The sequence below is a fragment of the Gavialis gangeticus genome, unplaced genomic scaffold (genome assembly GCF_001723915.1).
Source record: "Gavialis gangeticus isolate Ggan-Ray unplaced genomic scaffold, GavGan_comp1, whole genome shotgun sequence".
In the NCBI taxonomy this organism is placed as follows: domain Eukaryota; kingdom Metazoa; phylum Chordata; order Crocodylia; family Gavialidae; genus Gavialis; species Gavialis gangeticus.
In genome coordinates this window covers 106,682,310-106,702,792 of record NW_017729031.1, presented here as the reverse complement: position 1 = coordinate 106,702,792, position 20,483 = coordinate 106,682,310, and the positions used below count along the sequence as shown (strand labels likewise).

Sequence of the window (20,483 nt, the reverse complement as noted above, 5' to 3'; positions counted from 1 at the left end):
AACAAAAGGGAGCTTATTGCCTGCCATAGCTGTTTGGAGCCCGTTTCGCTGTGTTACCAGGAAGGATACCATCTTCCCTGAAGCAGCAGAACCCTCGCCTCCACCTGCCATCTAGTGGTGGATCATAGTTATAGCCATGTTGCCATTTATTGTTATGGGAAGTGGATGGTGACCAGAAGGGGATGTGGGGACTGTTTTAAACGGTTATAACAAGGTGAATTTAATTACTGAGGTTATTTAACACAAGTGGGAACCCCCCTCCCCCTCCTCCCCTCCCTAGTGTGCTGGAATTTTCCACCTAATGTTGTAGTTGTAAATTTTATCTAAATTTTTTGTTTTATTATTAACTATGGTTATTATATTTTTTGTTTGTTTATTTTTCTGTATATAAATCGGTTGTGTATAATAAAGAATAATAAGTTCATCGGGTTCAAAGCAAATTCCTGGGCTATGAGGGTGAGGCACACACTTCTTCACAGGACCCCTCAGTCAGCAGTTTGCCTGAGGGGTCCCAGGGTTACTGGCACCCTGAGGATACAAAATCCGATGCATCACCCAGCCTTAGTGTGCCGGCACTGGGTTACATTACTATTCATGGCAATCAGACTTGATGACTCTGAAACTCATGCTAAGCTCAGGCCTACTCACAAAAGTTAAAATACAAAATATTAGTGCTAACTGCATAGTGCAAAAGGATGTAAGTTCATGGCTAGGCCATCCGAGAAGAAATAATGAGGTATCCCTTCCAGATTATCTTACTATATTCATGATGATTTTAAGCAGGCTCCTAGTTGTCTGGTATGTAACCCTGTGAAATTTATATCCTTGATTAATTAGCATGGTAAATATTTCTCTTACAATTAACTCATGTTGTGTACAAGAAGAGTCATTCTCCATATGTGATAGATGTGTCCTCCTGATTTTCTTCTGTTTTGGCTAGTGGTTTCCTTGATTTTCCAAGGACACTCCCCAAAACCCTGTGTTTTCCCTGACTGTTAATCAGTTTCTTGATATGTTCCAAACTTAGTAGAAATGGATAACCTCTTGTCACTGAGGAAGGTAATCCATTCAATTTGGAATTTTCTGATAACTGATAATGAGCAGTTTGATTAACAGGGTTTTCCTGTCAAATACTGCTTGGGACTCTTGATTTACACAACTACAAGAATACTTTGAAGATGCTGGACTACAGGTATAAGAAAAAAATGCAACAGCTAACAGCGCACACTTTAAGAGTGAGAAATCTGTCTGACACCAACTGCTGCTGCGTCCCAGTCATCTCAAGATGCTGGAAGGAACAGATTGTTTCTCTTGTCACCTGTTTGGTGAGAAATCATCACCTTATAGCTAATTACTGGACTTTGCTTTGGTTTGGACTCATTTGACTTTGAATACTTGTAGTAAATAAAGCCTTTCTGTCACTCATTGAACGAGGTGTCATGTCAATCCCTAGGCTACTCCAGAATCTTAACAAACAGGTTTTTATTTGATAATAGGCTTTTTATTTGCTAACAGACTTTTTAAACATGCCTATGTAAATATTTAAATGTCTAATTTTGGGCACCCAAAGACGACCTTTTGGGTTTAAAATTTTAAAGGATTTTACCAAGACCACACAAAGAGTTGGTGGCACACCTGAGATTAAAAGCTAGTATTGTGTACAGTTTTGGACTCCAAATTTTAAAAAAGTGGAGAAGTTAAAGAGGGTCCAGAGATGGATGACAAAAATGATGCAGGACTTGGAAGAAAAATTGTACAAGGAGAGGCTGAGGGAAACAGGTATGTTTAGGTTGTGCAAGAAACGCTTAAGAGGAAGCATGATACCAGTCTTCAAATATCTGAAGGGCTGCCACCAAGTAGAGGAAAAATACCTTTTCTCTCTTGCCACAGAGAGTAGTTTGTGAACCAATGGCTTGAAGTTGCAGCAAAGTGGGTTTAGACTGGTTATCAGGATTTGGTTTAGAACCCCAGAATCACTTTAAACCCTTATATACAACTACAAGGCACAATACCCAAAATGTCCAGAACACTATAACATATTAATGGTAAAAACATGGGAGACAGGGAACCTACTGATTGCCCTGCCATCATAACATAAGAAAGTAGTTGGTGAACAAATGTTCAGAAGATCCTAGCAAACTGACTATGCCCAAAGCTATAGAGGAAAGCAAAAATCCCACAACCCAGGTCAAACTCAACCAGAGGCAAAATTTCATTCTGCACACAATTTTGGTGATCAGTATGACCCCGAGCAAAAGAACAAGACCATCTAGCCAGGAACCTCTGATTTTCTGAGTGCCATCAGAGGCATCATCAAACAGCAGTCAGTCCCCTCACTGCCCCCCTGTAACAAGGAACCATAGCCCTGTTACTAAGAGACTGGATGGTCCCTTTAAATCCAGACCCTTCCAGTTATGGCCAGCCGGTCAAGTAGGGGTTAAGGTTCAAGCCCTGCCAGCTGGTCAGGTGACAGGAAGAGGAAGGCCAGGATTCTACAAAAGGTGAGTGGAGAAGGCCAGAGGGGCAGCAGAAAGGGAGACTTCCAATGACTGCGGTGCTGCAGCTGCAGTCTCTGCTGGAAGTATATGTCACTTTGTGAGCCAGAAGCATGACCATCTAAAGTAAGTAGGCATGTTGCCTATCTTATTTCTTTATTATCCTTTTTCCATGCTATGGCCATAGAAGCCTATGTTTTGCGTTGGATGTTAATACCCGGAGGATTGGGCTGAGGCTATTTGGGGCAAGCCTCACTGGGGCCCCACTGCAGTGTGGGGACCCCAGCACCAGAGGGGGCACAGTATTTGGGGGTGAGTGGACCCCAGCGCCAAAGAGGGTGCAGCATTCAGGGGTGAGCAGACCCCAGCACCAGAAGGGACACAATACTTGGGGGTGAACAGACCTCAGTGCCAGAGAGGGCACTGGAGCCCAAGTAAGTCTTTGAGAGCTAGAGCCTTGGAGTCAAGCCCTGATTAGTGGGTTTCTGACTGACAGGTCTAGCTAAAGAGAGAAGGGGTAAGCCCACAGCAGCTGAGACCCCAACATAAAAAAGGAATTTATAAATACCATCTGCGAGGCTTGGGCTGCGGTGTAGGGGAGGAACGGAGCCACAGATAGTGCCCCCTGGCATCGGGGCAAGAAATGGGCAGCCTCCCACTTAATTAACAACTATTAATTAATTAACATCAAGGCACGGCAGGAGAGAAGGTGGGCGGCTGGCCCAGAAATAGGCGGGCAGGCCAAAGACAAAATCAGCCCAGAGAAGACCCCCTGTTACAATGGTGCATTGGCTTGGAACTTTTCATACAGCAGTATGTACCATAAGACGTTGGTTTGCCCATATGAGGGAAAGAACCCTTGGGTCCATAAAGAAGGGAAATGAGAGCAGACACTAGCCCCAGTCCTGGAACCGTAGAGGCAAGTCTTGGATCAGCTACGCCAAATAATACAAGGCCCACAGGATCAAGCCGTGAGACAATAGACACTGTTAGCCAACATGACCGGGAGCGTCCACCCGCAATCAACGACCCAGGTAGGGATGTGTGGCTACGGGGCCAGAATCAACTCGGAGGTGTGAGACAACCTACCCGCATTGATGGTGGAAGTGACAATGGAGGGGAAAAAAGGTATGGGCTATGCTGGACTCAGGCTCATTGCAGACTATGGTGTGGAGCAATGTGTTACTGGCAAGAGAAAGGGAAGTCATGGACCACGAGATTGTGCAATGTTGGTGCGGGGATCTCATAGAAGTGGACAGATGCCAGCTTATTCCTTCTTACTGTGCAATAAATTTAAGCCAGTGTAAATGCATGACATGGTCAGAAAGGAATTTCTGAGCAAGCCAGGGGAAATGAGCATGACAGGATGTGTAAACTGTTCAAATTATTTAATCTTTAAATTGGTCTCTGATGTCAGTTATCCACACACAAAATGCCACATGATGGCACTTCTGGAGAAGTAGATTAACAGTTAACAACAATAATAGAGTTCAGACAGGATTTTGAAAAGATAAGGAGAGGTGAAACGTGAGGTTGAAGAGGATTCTGAGGGGAGCAGGGAAAAATCTAGTAGTCATTCTTCATGTGGGAATAAATAATATAGCCAAATACTCGCTGATAAGGATTAAGGACAATTATGTTAGGACATCAGCTGACTCAATCAAATTTCTCCTGTCGTAGGAGGAGGGAGAAGGTGAGACAAGACAATGAAGATAAATGGATTGCTCATGGACTGGTGCTACCAAGATAGTTTGGGGATATATGACCACTGACAGGCGGTCACAGATAGAGGACTTTTTTCCAAGGATAGGCTGCACCTGAATATGGAGAGAAAAAATAGCCTTCTGGGATTAAGGCTTTCCTGACTAATAATAAGACCTTTAACCTAGGGAGATGGGGTGGGGGGGAGGAGGAGGAGGAGGAGAGAGTAAGTGGCTGGAAGAATCCCACAAAATTTCCATTCTGAGAATAAACCTGCAAAAGCTGGATGGTCTGTACATGAGAAGGTTGCTGTAATCCCTGGGGCCTTATGGGTAGCATGGCCTGCTGGATATGTAGCCCCTCCCCTCAACTCGCCTGCCACGACTTTGATGTTCAGCTATCAGGAGAGGGGGTTCAGTGGATATTTTCTTGGAAGGGCTTCCCGACCATGGCAGTACTCACGATTATTCGGCGCGATATTCCACGGGGCTCTGCCTCCCCCACACCCTGTCCACTTGCCAACCGGATAGGTGATGGTGGCATTGACCCCGCGGGCTTGCTCGCCACCAGCTTCAGGTGAGGGCACCCACGTCCGAGTGGGCTCGATCAGCTCTTGTCCTTCTGACCTTGATGCCTCAACCTTCTCTTTCTCTTTGGTTTTCTTTAGAAGAAATATTCTCCTGGGGAGGGGACGGACGTGGAGCCGCCTCCTTTCCCCCAGCCTCCTACAGCGGGCTCAAATGCTGCCTCTTCTCTACTTCCTACAGGGAGCTCGAATGCTCCCCTTGGTCTGCCTTCCACAGGGAGCAGTAGTGCTTCCCCTGCTTTGCCTCCTACAGAGGGCCGAAGTGTTCCGCCTGCTCTGCCTCTGGCAGGGGGCTCAAAGATTTCCCCTGCCCTGCCCACCGGTGTTGCTCCGGCTGCGCCACTCCTCTTCCCCACAGAAGCCTCAGCACCTCTGGTGTGCTGCTCACCTCCTCTCTCCTCCTCCGGCTCCCCCTCCCTGCAGGAACTGCTGGGGCTTTTAAACTTCCGCGCCGCGGCCGGTGCAGGTGCCGCGATTGGTCCAGCTGTTCCCCACGCGGGGAACAGCTGATTAAACAGCCAGCGTGACGCCAGCTCGCACAGCTGCAGCCATGGTCCCAGTTCCTGCGCTGCCAGGCTGGCAGGAGGTAAGTTTTCCCTGTGGGGGGTCTGTTTCGGGGCTTTGGGACCAGTGGAGCTTGCCTCTGCCCCTTTGAAACTCTGTGGGGGTGTGTTGCCACCACAGTTGCCCAGAAAGGAAGGGCACTGTGGAGTGGAAGAGCCATGGAAGGCAGCAATATAGTTGTAAATGGAAATAAGATAGTCCTATGTACTCCATCTGGGAGCTTGGGTAAGGTGAGATGGAAACAATCAAAGATGGCATAGACTGAACAGCTTACATCTCCTGTCATGGTCGTTTCCCCTGCCTTGCTTAGAAAGTCCTTTGTGGGTACATCTATATGTGCATTTACACTAGTTTAAATTTACTACTCAGTAAGTACCTGTGCAGTAAGCGAGATTAAGCCAGTGTCTACATGTGCAGGCGTTAAAGTGTATTAACATTGTATGTGGACAGACTTGAAACTAAAATTAGTCCAAAGTCAGTCCACACACAGTGTTACTGTGCAGTGAGGTGTCTACATGTGCATTACTATGCAGTAAATAATTAGGAGTAAATCTGATACCTGCATGATGACACCTGCACAAATTTGATACCTGCATGATCAAATTTACATTTAAATCAGCACAAGTCAACATATTTACTGCACAATACAAGCATGCATGAATAGATGTGCACCTGTACTGCACAGTAATTTCAGTTACTGTGCAGCAAATGTGCATGTGTAGACATGCCCTGTGAATGCTGTTGTTGCCATCCTCTGCCCCTTTAAGTTTTTAAGAAAAACCTTGGGGTAAAAGACCCTTGCAGGAAAGCAAAAGAAAGAGGAGAAACCCCCAAATACACACACAAAAGAACACAAGATAAAAAACAACAACCATCACATCAATTCCCCTAAAAAATCCCTTGTTAGCTGCCCCGTTAGGAATTGGCACTGGTTACCGGTAATCAGGATTTTATGCCTAGAGCAGCCCTACCTCTAAATTAAGCTTAGCTGGGGAAATAAGCAAAAATGCCTTCAATCTCCTACTGCTCAGAACAAAAGCCCTCTGGTACACACATATACACACAGTGTCTTCCTCAAAATACAGAATACAAGTACCAGACAGTCAGACCTATACCAGCATATCCAGTAACTGCCTCTGAATGAAGGATTGATCCTTACTCACCTAAACACTCCCTCTCAAACTTCCCTGATACTGGTTGCATTTCAGTTAACTTCTACAAGGCACAAGAAAAAAGAACTTAGGGTCAAAATATAAAAGGTATTAAAGATGGATTGCAGACATTATTCAAATATTCATGGCAAACATGGAGAAATAATCTGCAATCTGGAACCTCTGGAATTCTGTATATGCTTAGGGTAGGCTCACTTTCCTAATCTAAAGTCACATCTACACTAGGAAGTGTGGATGTGACTAGAAGATCCCATCATCTAACTGCCAGCTTTACAATTTCACTAAATGTATATACACTTTGTTTCCTTTGTATCATGTTACCAAATGGTTGGAAGGAAAGCATGGGCGCAGTAGCTAAGCATCCCAGTTTTCTCCAAACCACTGATTGGCCTGCTGCCTTGTGGTTCATTTTTTCAGCGTGTTGTTGTAATCCAACCCACCTCTGTAAGGGGCTTGGGTTCAAGCTCCCACAATCAATGTTCCCTCTAAGGTGTAGCAATCAGTGAGCGCGCCGCTTCAGTCCGTTCCCGAACTGGTCCCACCTCCCCCTTTCAGCACGCACCAGGGGAATGCCTGCATTCAGGAGCGTAAGACTAGAAGGGACTTCCTGGGAAATCCCAGGTGGGGCCCCTACATATGCTGACAGACAACTGTGCAAAGGGGTCCACAACATTCACTCCAGCCCCTTTCACACACTGTAGATCCAGGGCAGCCCCTGCCCCAAAACCCCACTGTGGGCCACAGGATGGGAGCGGGACACACAACAGGAGCACTGAGACCTTTGCCATGCCAGTGGCAGGGCAAGATGTGTTCAAACAGACCTAGACAGCTGACCATGACCCATGCTAGAGGCAGGCAAAACCCCTACAGTCCTTGCACCTGGGAGGTCTCTCAATACCTCTGGGGGCACCAACACCCCCTCTCCCAGCCCATCTCCCACCTCTGGCTGTGACCAATGTCCAGGGCTTAAAGCTGAGAGGGGCGGAGCGGAGCAGAGTGGCCCCTGTGCAGGCAAGAGGTAACCTACCATTGGTAAGTGTCTCGCACTGGCCCTGGTGCCTCTGCCGCACTCCATGCCCAAAGTTTATAGGAAGCCGCAGCCCAGCTCCTCTCTGGGCAGGTGTGCGGCATTAAAAAGTTACTGCGCAGCAAGATTTTTTTATTGTGCGCAGCTGTGCACATGCGCAGCTTAGAGGGAACCTTGCCCACAATTCCCTTTGTTCTATCACCAAATGTTTTCATTTCACTTTTTCATTACCAGCATTTCCCTTGACTCATTCCACAAATTCTTCTTGCTTGCATTAAGATTCAAGCTTTCCGCCATTTTGCTGCCAAACAGATTAGTAAAGATCCTGTATCTGTTTTAAATTCTTCTGTATTTATGGAAGTTCAACAACTGCTATATGGCTGCTATTCATAAAGGAGTGACAATTAGAAAACTGGAAGTGGATGGTGCAGACAGTCAATGCAAATTGCTGGGTGTTGCAGACATTCACTAACCATTTGCACATGCTGCAGTAGTGCTTCTGAGCACAAGACACAAGCCCTAAGTGGCATGATCAAAATGTGCTGTAAAACTAGGGCAATCAGCACTATGGCTGAAGAAATACCAGACACAGAAGGGCACACTTTTGGAGCTGTGTGCTCCAGCCATACAGCATAAGAGAAGTAAAATGAGAGTATTTAATAGATACCAAAATTTAATGGATTTGGACTTTGTAAAGACTAACTAGTTCAACAGAAGGCAAATTTTGTGGCAATCGAGGCCACTGACATTTCCCTACTATACTCTGGCCCCATTTCATTTGACACTACCCATCCTGAGGTCACCTCCCAGACTCAGGGTAAGATGATAACATTTTGCCTTATTAATTCAACACATTTTCTGATGTACTTGTCATCTCATGGCTTGCCCTACCTTAGCCCACAGATTCAGGAAGTAGTCCAGTTTGATTTGAATGACAGCCAACAAAACTGCCCACTAAAGACAGACACAATTACAAGGGATGCCCATCATTCCTCAGCAGTGGACCTTGACAAACCAGGGACCACTGGGTTTGCCATATTGCACCCATCAACAGCCTAACCACTTGTCCTAGACACACTGAATTTGGCAGTGTCAAAACTACAGAAACACTCCTAGCTAAGTATCAGGATTTGAGTTTAAAGGACACTTCAGAAAGTTTGAAATAATCTAAAAAAGATGTATAACCTTCTCTGTGTCTCATGATGAAAAAGTCAGAAGTCTGAGATGGAATTTTCTTTCTTGTACTACATAGTCTAAAATGAATGATTATATTAACTTTCAAGTTATCTATCTCATCATAATCTTGAAAGCTGTATCATCAGGTTTCAAATATCTGTATTTTATTGAATTTATATATTCATAAATGGGATATTACTTACTTCAATCTCTTTAAGAGGAAACTGCTGCAACTTTTTGGCTGTTTTACCTAAAAAAGAATGAAAATATAAGAATGTGCAATGAAAACATGCTGTCTCAGTTATTTTTAAATTTAGTTTTTATTTGGGTACTCATAAGACAATATAAAAATAATTTATTCTCAGAAACAAATAATTGTTTTGATAATCTCAAATGTTTATGTTCTTATGGATACTTACGGAAAATATGGAACAATAAAGTATATATAGGAAATACATAAACTTTTCTTCTGAATGTGTCACATCCAAGTTAAATACATTACTCAGATTTGCAATATGTGCATGATAAATACTTTCTTCTGTTCCTTGAAGACTTCTGCCATATTACATATGGACTCTGGCCTTTTTGGATCACCAACGACTATAAATAAAAAGAAAATAAAGGTTTTTTTTACCTGATGGCTCACTTACGATGATCACTGGTACACTTTCAGAAGTCACTGAAACCTGGGGACTGATACGTGCTCTCTCTGAAATACCAGAGGCAAAATCCTGAAAGAAAAATTATGGTTTTCAACACTAAGTTACAAAATGTACAAAATTTTGGATTAGGATAATGTTAAATTTCTAGCATCCCACAAACAGAACTTTTTACTTCCAAAAGCTATTCTCTGAAGATATGATACACACACTATTTTGCATCCATCCAACTATACAAAATGAGGGAGGAAACTCTCAAAGCACCAAGCCACTTGGTAGAGGGAATCTCATGTTTGACCCCAAAGCAAGATAAGGATAGCTATGGCTTTGGCCTCCAACTACAGTTTACTTTCAGAGGGACATTAGACTACTTTCACATGTGTAAAAAGTTATTTAAAAATGAATACCATGACACCTACATTACCAATGCCTTAGTACTGCCTTAGTACTGCAGAAGAGCCATCCACCACTATTGCGATGTGTATGTCAGAGAACATTTATGACTGGAAATGCATTTAAAATATATAAATATTTTTCTCTTAGCATGTAAACCATCTGGGAGAAACAAAAAAGGTGAAGCTACTGAATTAAACTTCTTATTGTGCTGACATAACTGAAAAAAAATCTGTACTTTGTTAGGCAATACCTGAGAATGTATTACTGGATGATCTTCTAAATGTATAAGGTCAGCTTTAGTTGGTTCCAGAACCCTTATTTTTTCTGTGTTAGGTTTTCTTCTCAGTTCTATTTCCCAGTCTGGAACTACAGCAATAACATATTCTGAGTCCATAGGTTTGAAACAAACTGAAGATGTCCTTTCCAAATGTTCCTTTGGGTTCCTAATTAATGATTTTTGAGAAACACTTGATGTGGATGTTATAACCACTGCAGGAAGAGGCTGAAGTTTTGGGTCAGATTCTGCATATTCTGAGGAATCACCACGATGCATTTTTTCTGTAGTTTTCAGTACTTGCTCCGAAATTCTGAAGGACAGATTTGAATAACCTTTCAATTTAGTCTGTAAGTAGAAAAAATAATCCTTTCATCTCTGTTAGTTACTAATACTGTTTAAAGGTGAAAGGCCAAATGCAGTCAGTGATAAGGCAATTTCCACAGAAATTTGGTGCTAATTTCAATAATGAGATAAATGTTAAGGTAAGCAATGGGTGCAAACTGGTATATTGCAAGTGGTAAAGAAAATTAATTGTACCAATCTAGCAATTGGAAGCTGTGAGAAAGAATCACAATTTTCAATTTTAAAGGCCATATTCACTTCTATAAATTTCCACCAGTACAACAAAAGAAAACTCGATCAATTTTGTGGAGAAAGGGGAGACAGAACAGTAAAAGCACTTAGCAAGCATATGCCAGTTAAAGTAACTTCCTTTTTTTCTTAACATTCACATAGTGCCACATAGGCTAAATTCAGCCCTAATTGAGCAGATGCACAACTCCAAGCAACTTTAAAAGGAGCTGCAACTCTTGAGATCTCACACCCACAAAATATTAAACAGTGGGTGCATCTATACGGGACGTTTACTATGCAGTTGACTAGCTGTGCAGTAAACATTTCAGTGTCTGCAAGTGCGCCCCTATTAGACTAGAGTAAACTAATTTACTCTGCAGCAGGATAGTGTTTGTAAAATACATATATTATCCAGCTACTGAGGAAAAAAGCCTGTAGATGCTGCCCTGGTGCTGCCCTGGCTGGCTGAGGCATGAGGGTGCTTCAGTGCGGGGGCTGCCTGCTGGCTAGCCCTGCACTAAAGCAGCAAGCTGACCCCCCAGGCTCCCTGGCAGCCAGGGCTGCTCCGACCCAGCTCAGCATTCTGCACATGAATAAACTATGGAGCTTATTGCTCCAGACTTTATTATTTCTGGGCACACATTCAAACAGCATGCCTGGGAGCAATGAACTTCAAATCAATAAGCTCCAGAGTTTATTCATGTGCTGTAATGGCACATGTAGATGAGTGCAATGTAAACTACATTCATTATGCAAACCAGCAAAATACTAAATCTGTCCATTACTTTGCTACTTCTTTCAGTTTAATAATCTGCATACCATTTCTGTAATAGATAAACCTGGCCTAAAGCCTGCTTTTTTCCATAATGTATCTGATTTTTTTATGATAAAAATTTGAAAGAGAAAACAACCAAAAACTTACACTTTGACAGTATCTTAATTATTTGACTTCTAAATATCCAACATTATTCCAATCAAAACAGAAGGGACAGAAAGGAGATTAAGAATATATAAAGGTAAAATGTGGCAGAATTACAATATTTCTATTACAGCTTGGCCTGCTCTGAATGAAGTTTAGCAATTAAGTCATTGCTAAATTCCCAATGACTTTATTGGGGGCAAGATCGGACCTCTAAAAAGGATGAAATCAGTCAAAACTGGCATTTTTTCTGATTATATTGATTTTTATTAATTTGAAGCATTGCTCGCTTAATTTTCTTACTTTGAAGAAACAGTATTATCCTGTTTGCAGGGGGGAAAAAACATACTGAAAAATGAATGACAAATACAAGGCATCAAACTTGCATACAAAGCAAATGGCTTGCAAAAAGATCCCGTCAACTAACTAGAAGCTGATGACTTCTAGGAAGGAAGGGAGTATTTGTTATTTACTTGTTTATGCTCTTGACATAGGCTGAGCCAGTTAAGCATTCTGCCTGTTAGGTACCTGGCAAAACCTTTAAGCCTGATTATAAAGCTTAGAAGTAAGAGATGAGAGTTTGCAACAGATTGTGTGCAAGTGAATGCAAGGATGTGGCCACAAAAGAGACTAATTAAAGGAGCGACTTGAAAAGATGAGATGGTGAAAGAAATCAGGAGAGAAATGGAAAAGACTGAAAATATATTAAAGCAGTTAGAGCACACAAAGTAGAAAACATAAAAGAGACAGAAGTGGAGGAAGAGAGAAAGATAAAAAGGAAACAAATACTAGAAACAATGCAGGAAGACATCACAAGCAAATCCAAGGAGGTGATCCTTCCCCTCTATGCGACACTGGCCAGGCCGCAGTTGTAGTACTGTGTCCAGTTCTGGGCACCGCACTTCAGAAGGGATGTGGATAGCATTGAGAGGATCCAGAGGAGGGCCACTCACATGATCAGGGGGCAGCAAGGCAGGCCCTACGAGCAAAGGCTGTGGGACCTGAACCTGTTCAGGCTCCACAAGAAAAGACTGAGAGGGGATCTGGTGGCCATCTACAAACTGGCCAAGGGGGACCAGCAGGGTATGGGAGAGTCCCTGTTCCCTTGAGCACTACCAGGAGTAACGAGGAATAATGGCCATAAGTTGACTGAGAGTAGGTTCAGGCTAGACACCAGGAGGCACTACTTCACAGTCAGGGCAGCTAGTATCTGGAACCAACTTCCAGGGGAAGTAGTGCTTGCTCCTACCCCGGAGGTCTTCAAAAGGAGGCTAGATAATCACTTAGCCAGGGTCGTTTGACCCCAGTACTCTTTCCTGCCATGGCAGGGGGTTGGACTTGGTGATCTGCTCAGGTCCCTTCCAACCTGACCAACTATGAAACATGACCAGAATGACCTCTCTGCATGGGGCCAGGAGGGAATGTCCTCTCATCCCCCATCCCGCCAGCCCAGGGGTTGTGACTGGGGTGTGCCAGTGCTCCTGCTGGAATTTCACCCTGGAGATTCCTGGCTATTGGGCCTTGCTCAGAGTCAGACTGATCGCCATATCTGGGGTCAACAAGGAATTTCACCCCAGAATCAGATTAGTATTGACTGTGGGGGTTTCTGCCTTCCTTTGTAGCAATGGCCCTACCTCACCCACAGCCCTCTTCCTGGTATCTTGAGTATATATTAACAAATTTTATAGCAGCAGGACACTGGCCACCGTAGTCCTCCTACTTTGCCTGTGACAGGCTAGGGTGTTATGTCTCGAGTTTTACGTCAGCGTTGACTATGTAGTTTTGCTAAGAGGTTAGACAGTGGATTTGCATGGGATGTTTTGGACAGGGATGATCTTGGCTCAAGCAGGGACTAGAAGGTCTCTGAAAGTCTGTCCCTTCCAGTCATGAATGATGTGTGCCCCCGGTGGCTGGGGGGGCACAGCTGTGCTGGCAGCGGCGGGAACACGGTGGGGATGGCGGTAAGTGTGGAGCTCCTACAGATGCTGCTGGCGCTGGTGGCGGTGGGGGGGTGGGGGGATGGCGAGCGCCGACCAGGGGTCAGCAACCGCCCACAGGCACCTCTGGCAGCGGCCAGTGGCGACAGTGGACTGCCCGCAGACGCTGCTGGCAGTGTCAGCAGTGGGGTGGCGAGTGCCTTTTTGTAGGGGGTGCACCGCCACGCTCAGGGGGTGCACGTGCAACCCCTACGCGTCGACCCTGTTTCCAGTCTTACTATTCCTTAACTATGATCATCTATTAACAGTCAGAAAGCAAGTAGCAAAGCAGGAGACACATATACACAAGTTACATTTTAAAAAATGTATTAGCAATATATTATAATAAATAGCGTATGCCTGTCCTGTTCCTTTAAGCTGCTGTTTGGGAGTGAAATGGCAAACGTCTTTTTTCACCCTGCCTAGTAGGTGTCAGACAAGTATTTCCAACCTTTCCATAAAGTATACAAACAAATTACTTCCAGTACCCTGCAGTAAAAAATGGTAATCAGAGTATACTGCTGATGGAGAAAAAAAAGTTTGGCCAAAGACATGGGAACAGAATTCTATTCATACGAAATGTGGTATGAGATCTCTAAAATCCACTCAAGATGAACAGTTTCTCTCTCTTCTGTCAAATCTTCCAAACAACTAATCCCAAGCAAAAGAAAAAACTACCCCTGCTTCAGTCAAAGGGAATTTTGCTATTGATTTCGATTTTGATGACTGAGTAAAATGACAGACTTAATCCACCTATCCCAGCTACTGCAAAGGACAGAGCTAAACTGACACCTCTCAGAATCTGCAGAAAAGGTTATGGGTTGTATGGGTATTTCAAAGCCTTATATATGAACACTGACAATTAATTCAATTAAATACGATGAAATTTTAAGAATTAAATACCTTACCTCTGTTTTACACAGATCCTCTCCCTGTAACTCTGAATCAACTTCAGATAAGGAAAAAATAATCAGAGATTGTTTATCATGTCAATGTTTGTAATATAATGCAAAGGACTACATAATCAAGTAAAATGTGTGCATTTTAACTATCATCAACAAATTAAAGGAACATAATCTAATTGCATGAAATCAGTAAAAAGACTAATTTGCTTTGGAAATTTTAGAACCTAGCTAGATCACATGATGACAAAATCCCAAACTTCATGGAATTTCACCCAAAATCATCTACAGGCCTGTTAACAATACACTCTTTCCTTCTGAGATTTGTAATATTTTATTCTAGAACCTTTATTATAACAGTAGCAGACAAACATCATTTTCAGTGATTGAACTCTATATTAAGCTCAAAATGACCTTTAATAACAGTAATTCACAGGGTGTGTCCACGCATGCACTTACTCCAACCTAAATTTACTTTGGTGTAAACTACTCCGAAGTAAGCATTTCTGGGCAGGCATCTACACATGTGGGGATTAAGAAGCAGATTTGCTGCTTTTTGCACCAAGTTTCCTGCAGCCCTGCAAAGGACCCCTGCCGCCACTGAGGGGGCTCCAGGCTCCCCCTGGGTGCTAGCCCAGGGCTGGCAGGCAGCACCTTGGTCAGGAAACAGCTGCAAGGGGGGCTGCCTGCTGCCAGGGTGGGGAGGATGTCGCCCTGCCCTGGTAGCAGGCAGTTCCTGGCTCTGGTTTCCTGATTAGGGTCAGGGGACTTGGAAAGAGCCGCAGGGGAGGGGGCAGGTCCCCTGCGCTGAACTGCCAGTCTTGTGTATCTGGCTCCCTGATTAGGGGCAAGGGACTTGGAAAGAGCTGCAGGGGAGCGGCATGTCCTGTCCCCTGCCCTGATCTGCATCTCATGTATCGGTGTCTCTGCACTTAAAAAGTGGTGACTAGGACATCTGAACTAAAGCTTGCTCAATGAGCTTTAGTTCAAGAACCGCTGCTACCATTTTTAAGCATGGGGGTGCTGATATAGGAGACGCAGCAGTGCTTTAATTAGAGCAGCTTTCAGAGCCACTCTAATTAAAGTACTCCCTGGTCCCCCAACCCCGAATTGCATGTAAAAGTGCCATATTATTATGAATTACCTGTACAAACTTGGAAATGCATTTCACAGGTTTGAATGAAAGTCTCTAAACCACAGAGATTTTCCCTAAATTACATGGAAAACCAATTTAAGGTTGAACTAACATCAACATTTAGAGTGCATGGTTTCAATCTGATTAGAACTACTTCTATAATCTAAAATACACCTCTTTTATTATTATATGGGTGCATATACACGTGCAAATATGTGCGACTAAATTTAATGCTTATTAAGCTAATGCACATTAAGTAATTTTTGGAAGGTGTCTATGTGCGCAGGGATTTGGCACTAAAATCAGTGCCATTGGCTATGTGTAGATGAAATGAAGGCAATGTACACGACACTTCGAAGTGGTTTAAATGCTTCTGCACCGCTTTAATGGTGTTGGTATTTGTATGTGTCGGCGGTGTATTGCACAGTAATTCCAGCCGCTGTAGCAAATTCAGTGGTGTAACGCTCCTTACATGACTTGGGGCACAGCAAACTAAAACTCTGAGGAGTTGTTGCAGTTTGTGCCTTACAGCCTTGGAATGAAGCACTGGGCTCCGTGCAGCTCAGGGGCTCTGCAGGAAGCCCACGCAAACAGCTTGGCAGCAGCCCAGGAAAGCAGGCTCCGCCAAAGATCTTTTTTTTTTCCCCCTGGAGCCTGCCTGCTTGCCTGAGTTGTGCAGGGACCCAGTGCTTTCCTCTGTGACTGCAGTGCCCTCCAGGACTGCCTGAGCTGGGTGCTTGTGGGTGGGTGCCATTTGGGGGGTGGGGTGGAGCCACCACTGCCACAGAAGGAAGCACCAGTCCCCCCTGCAGCCCAGGGACTGCTCTGCCCACCGGCAGCTCACCCTCTCCTTCCCTCCCCACCACCAGAGAGGCAGGTAAGTTTGGGTGTGTGCACAGCACAGGGGTTTAAAGGGCCTTAAATTGAAGTGGTGTTTTGCATTTGCAGGTATCAAATTTAGGTGCAATTAGCCTAATTTTGCCATTTTTAATGCACATTAAGGGCATGCATGTGTAGACACGTACCTGTAATGCACAGTAAATCAGGATAATGCACATTAATGCATCTCATGTAGATGCGCCCTAGTATTTATAACCATTTCTACACTGGTCAAACATTTAAACTAATGAGCAGAGAGGCTGACTTATTTTGGAGTTGTAAAAGTTTCTAAGGCACAACAATTAAAAGTCTGGACATTGCCCTTGCTACTCTCTATTTTAAAATATATATAATTGTAATGTTTTCCAAACCCATTAATGTTCTGCTTCTTTCCCCAGAAGTTTTTTGCCTCTTTTCATCCATTTCTTTGAAGTGAAATGCCTAGGAAAAGTGGAAAATGAAGTTTAGTTGTAGGTTTCTAGAGTTCTACATTATAAACACCAAAGTTTGGCATTCAATTGCTTTTCAGTGACATTTTGTAAACTTTAGATGGGCGTGTCTACATGTGCATTAGCATACTCTAAATAATGCACATTAAATCTAGTACCACTGACATGTTAAATCTCAGCTAGCTCTGCACTGTAACATTTCATATACTGTTAATAACACTAGGAAAAACACTTTTTTACAATGAACTGATAACAATAAACTGTAGGAATGTCAAACACAACAAACACACACAAAGAAAGTCTTCCTTCTTGCTTGGGATGCTTCAAGCCATCCAGGTAGCATGGAGAGCAGCTTCCTGCAGCTAAGTCTATGGGAGGGAAGGGGTACAGGAGGCAGATTGAAGCCCCCATGGTGAGGGAGGGAGTGGGGCAGGGACTAGAGCAGGGGTGGGCAGTTATTTCAGATGGAGGGCCACTTACTGAGTTTTGGCAAGCCATTGAGGGCCACATGACAGGCATCCAGGGACAGATAAATATTAATTTTCTAAATTTTTTAGGGGCTCTGTGGGCCTGATAGAATGGCCTGGCAGGCCACATTTGGCCCGCAGGCCACATTTTGCCCACCCCTGGGCTAGAGGCACTGTCCAGCTACGGTGGTGCATGAGGCCTGGGGCCAGGGTGGGGAGCAGGAAAGAGCCAGAGGGGCAAGGGGGCAGCTCCCTGCCACTGAGCACACTCCCAGAGGGTGCATGGGGGGGCACATGCTGCCCCCCAGGTTTGTGCATGGGACAGGGGCAGATGCAGGCTGCCCACAGCAGGCTTAGGGCTCCCCACCCTGTTGTCCTGCCCCAGGGAGCCCTGTGTTGGCTGCACCACCATGGCTAGGCACCCCCTGCCTGCACGGTAGCAGCGAGGGTGGTAGCTGTGTGGAGTTGTACCCACCACTGGTGCTGGGTGGGCAGGAGGTGCATAGCCAGCACAGGGCTCCCGGGGGAAAGGCAGCAGGGCAGGGAGCCCCAGCCTGCAGGAAGCAGCCTGCATCCACTCCCACTCTGCTCCAGCCATGCTGCTTGTTGTGGGGGGGATGTGAGGGAAGAGGAGGAAGAGGCGGGCATGTGTCCTGCTTTTCAATTTTGAAAAGGTGGTCACCTTAGGGCAGGGGTAGGCAAGGGTAGGCAATGCTTTTGGCCAGAGTGCTGAAAAAACTACAATACTACCTTTTTTGTTGTGTATTCTTTTCTTGTTAAGCATGTTGTGATAAGAGAAAGAAAGAAGAGAAAAAGAGGAGAGAAAGAAAAAAGGAACGGAATGAGAAAGAGAAACAGACACACACATGCAAACACACAGAGAACAGGCACATGCACACACATACACCCAGAACCAGACACACATGCACACACAGACACACATAACTGAACACATACGTGCAGACAGAAACACAAAGAACCAGACACACATGCACACGTGCGCAAACACATACACACACACGTGTGCGTGCAGCTGGGCTGCAGGACAAAGAACAACTTGATGATGCCCTGGGCCCTGTGCTTCCCCAGGGTGCCAGTCCACTGGCTGCAGCATGGCCTGACAAGGCCCTGGCCCAGAACCCATCCATCAGCCAGCTGCCTCCTCCCTGGGGGCAGGAGGGCGGAGGGTGGAGATGCTGCACTGGTCCAGGCAGGGCCCTCTTCCCCAGAAGCTGCGGCTATGTTGCACTGGGGAGGAGGCAGCGCAACAGGCTGGGAGGGGAGGAGAGTGGGGGGGCAGCACAATTCCAACCCCACCACGCAATCCCAGTGCCTCCAAGTGAGCCCAGGTAAGCCGCTGCCCAGCCCACCTCTGGCCATGTGCACCAGGCTGCATTCACTGACAGGGTAAGCCACCACATTGTGCTCACTCCGCTCATTTCCCCATCACTAAGCTGCACCTGCCGGAGGTGGCCCCAACCCATGGCCCGGCCTGTCCTAGTCCAGCACCCCCATGTGGCTTCCTTGGCCGAGGCTGAGCAAGGCCAGTTCAGGCCATGGGGGTAAGGCTGTGAAGGAATCCTGTTCCAGCCTCCTCCTCTCCCTGCGGGTAGTTTGTTTCCCTGCCTCTCTCTCGCCTATGTGTCTATCACTCCAGCTGCTAAGCAACCCACTCTGCTTATGTGCCTGAGGACAGGTAAGAGGGTGGGAACTCAACCCCTCTATTGTTTTAAGCACTGACCTCATGGCATGGGGTAAGTGCTGGAAGATGAGGTCAGAAAGGTCATTCATAGATTCATAGATTGTAAGGCCGGAAGGGACCTTGGAAAATCATCAGGTCCAGCCCCCTGCACCAAGCAGGAAAGATAACTGGGGACCAGGTAACCCCAGAAAGGCGACTGTCTAGTCCCCTCTTGAAGATTTCCAGGGTAAGTGATGGCACCACCTCTGGATGGAGCTTATTCCACAGTCTGAACACCCTGACTGTGAAGAATTTTTTCCTAATGTTGAGCCTGAATCGATCTTCCAGGAGTTTGTGACGATTACTCTTGGCTTTCCCCTCGGGTGTGCTTGTGAACAGTTACTCACCAAGCCCTTGATATACTCTCCTAGTGTAGCAGTAAGCTGCTACCAAGGTCCCCTCTCAGCCTTCTTTTCCTCAGGCTGAAGAGTCCCAGATCCCTCAGCCTTTCCTCATATGCTTGCCTTTTAAGACTCTGATCATACGTTTGGCTCTTCTTCGGACTCTCTCAAGCTTGTCCATGTCCTTGTTAAAGTGTGGTGGTGCCCAGAACCTGATGCAGCACTCCAGCTTCGGTCTCACCAGTGCTGCGTAGAGTGGAAGAATCACCTCCTTGGCTTTGCTGTAGATGCATCAATTGATGCATGTCAGAGTATTATTTGCCCTACAGGCTATAGCATCACACTGCCAGCTCATACTCATACTGTGGTCTATTATTACCCCCAGAACCCTTTCATTCGTGATGCCAGTCAGTTTGGTACCATCAAGTTTGTAGGTGAGTTGGCGGTTGCTTGTCCCAAGGTGGAGCACTTTACATTTCTCAACATTGAACTTCATCATGTTCCCATCCGCCCAACTTGCTAGGCTTTCTAGCTTCACCTGTAACTGTAACCTATTTGCAAGTGTCACCATGCTTCCCCATAACTTGGTGTCATCTGTGACCTTGGCCAGTGAGCTCTTCATCTCTGTAGCAGGGCACCAGGGTGCCTGCTACTGGTGGTGGTAATATGGGCTGAGCTGCCAATCACTGGGGCAGCAGCTGAGGGTTGCCAAGGCAGCTGAGTGGGTCAGCTGACTGCCAGGGGCAGGGCCGGGCCTTATATAAACAGCAAGGCCAAAGCCTGGCTAGGGGGTTACCATCTTGCAGCCTGAGAAGCAGGAGCTCTGCTGAGGAACAGAGTAGGGCAGTTCCCTTCTGGCAGCCTGAGGAGTCAGAGCTCTGCAGGAGAGCTAAGCCAAGCAGTGCAGCCTGAGCACCCAGAGGGCTGCATGATGGGCAGAGTGAAGAGAAGCCTGACCAGGAGGCTGTGGGCCAGGGAGCCAGGCGGGCCTGGACTTCATGTTGTGGTCGGTAGGCTTACTGTTTTGTTATAGCCGGTAGGCTTATTG

The 20,483-nt window shown here is 45.5% G+C and overlaps 1 protein-coding gene across 1 annotated transcript in view; it reads right to left on the bottom strand.

The window, feature by feature from the left end:
* Positions 1 to 20,483, bottom strand: part of ALS2CR11 (amyotrophic lateral sclerosis 2 chromosome region candidate 11) — a 67,418-nt gene that overhangs the window by 17,789 nt on the left and 29,146 nt on the right. Inside the window, exons 10-14 of the mRNA XM_019522914.1 lie at positions 16,792 to 16,878; positions 14,430 to 14,510; positions 10,027 to 10,398; positions 9,356 to 9,452; positions 8,925 to 8,971 (exon numbers count right to left, since the gene is read on the bottom strand). Coding sequence (XP_019378459.1) covers positions 8,925 to 8,971; positions 9,356 to 9,452; positions 10,027 to 10,398; positions 14,430 to 14,510; positions 16,792 to 16,878 — 684 coding nt within the window. The remainder of the gene's footprint in view (positions 1 to 8,924; positions 8,972 to 9,355; positions 9,453 to 10,026; positions 10,399 to 14,429; positions 14,511 to 16,791; positions 16,879 to 20,483) is intronic.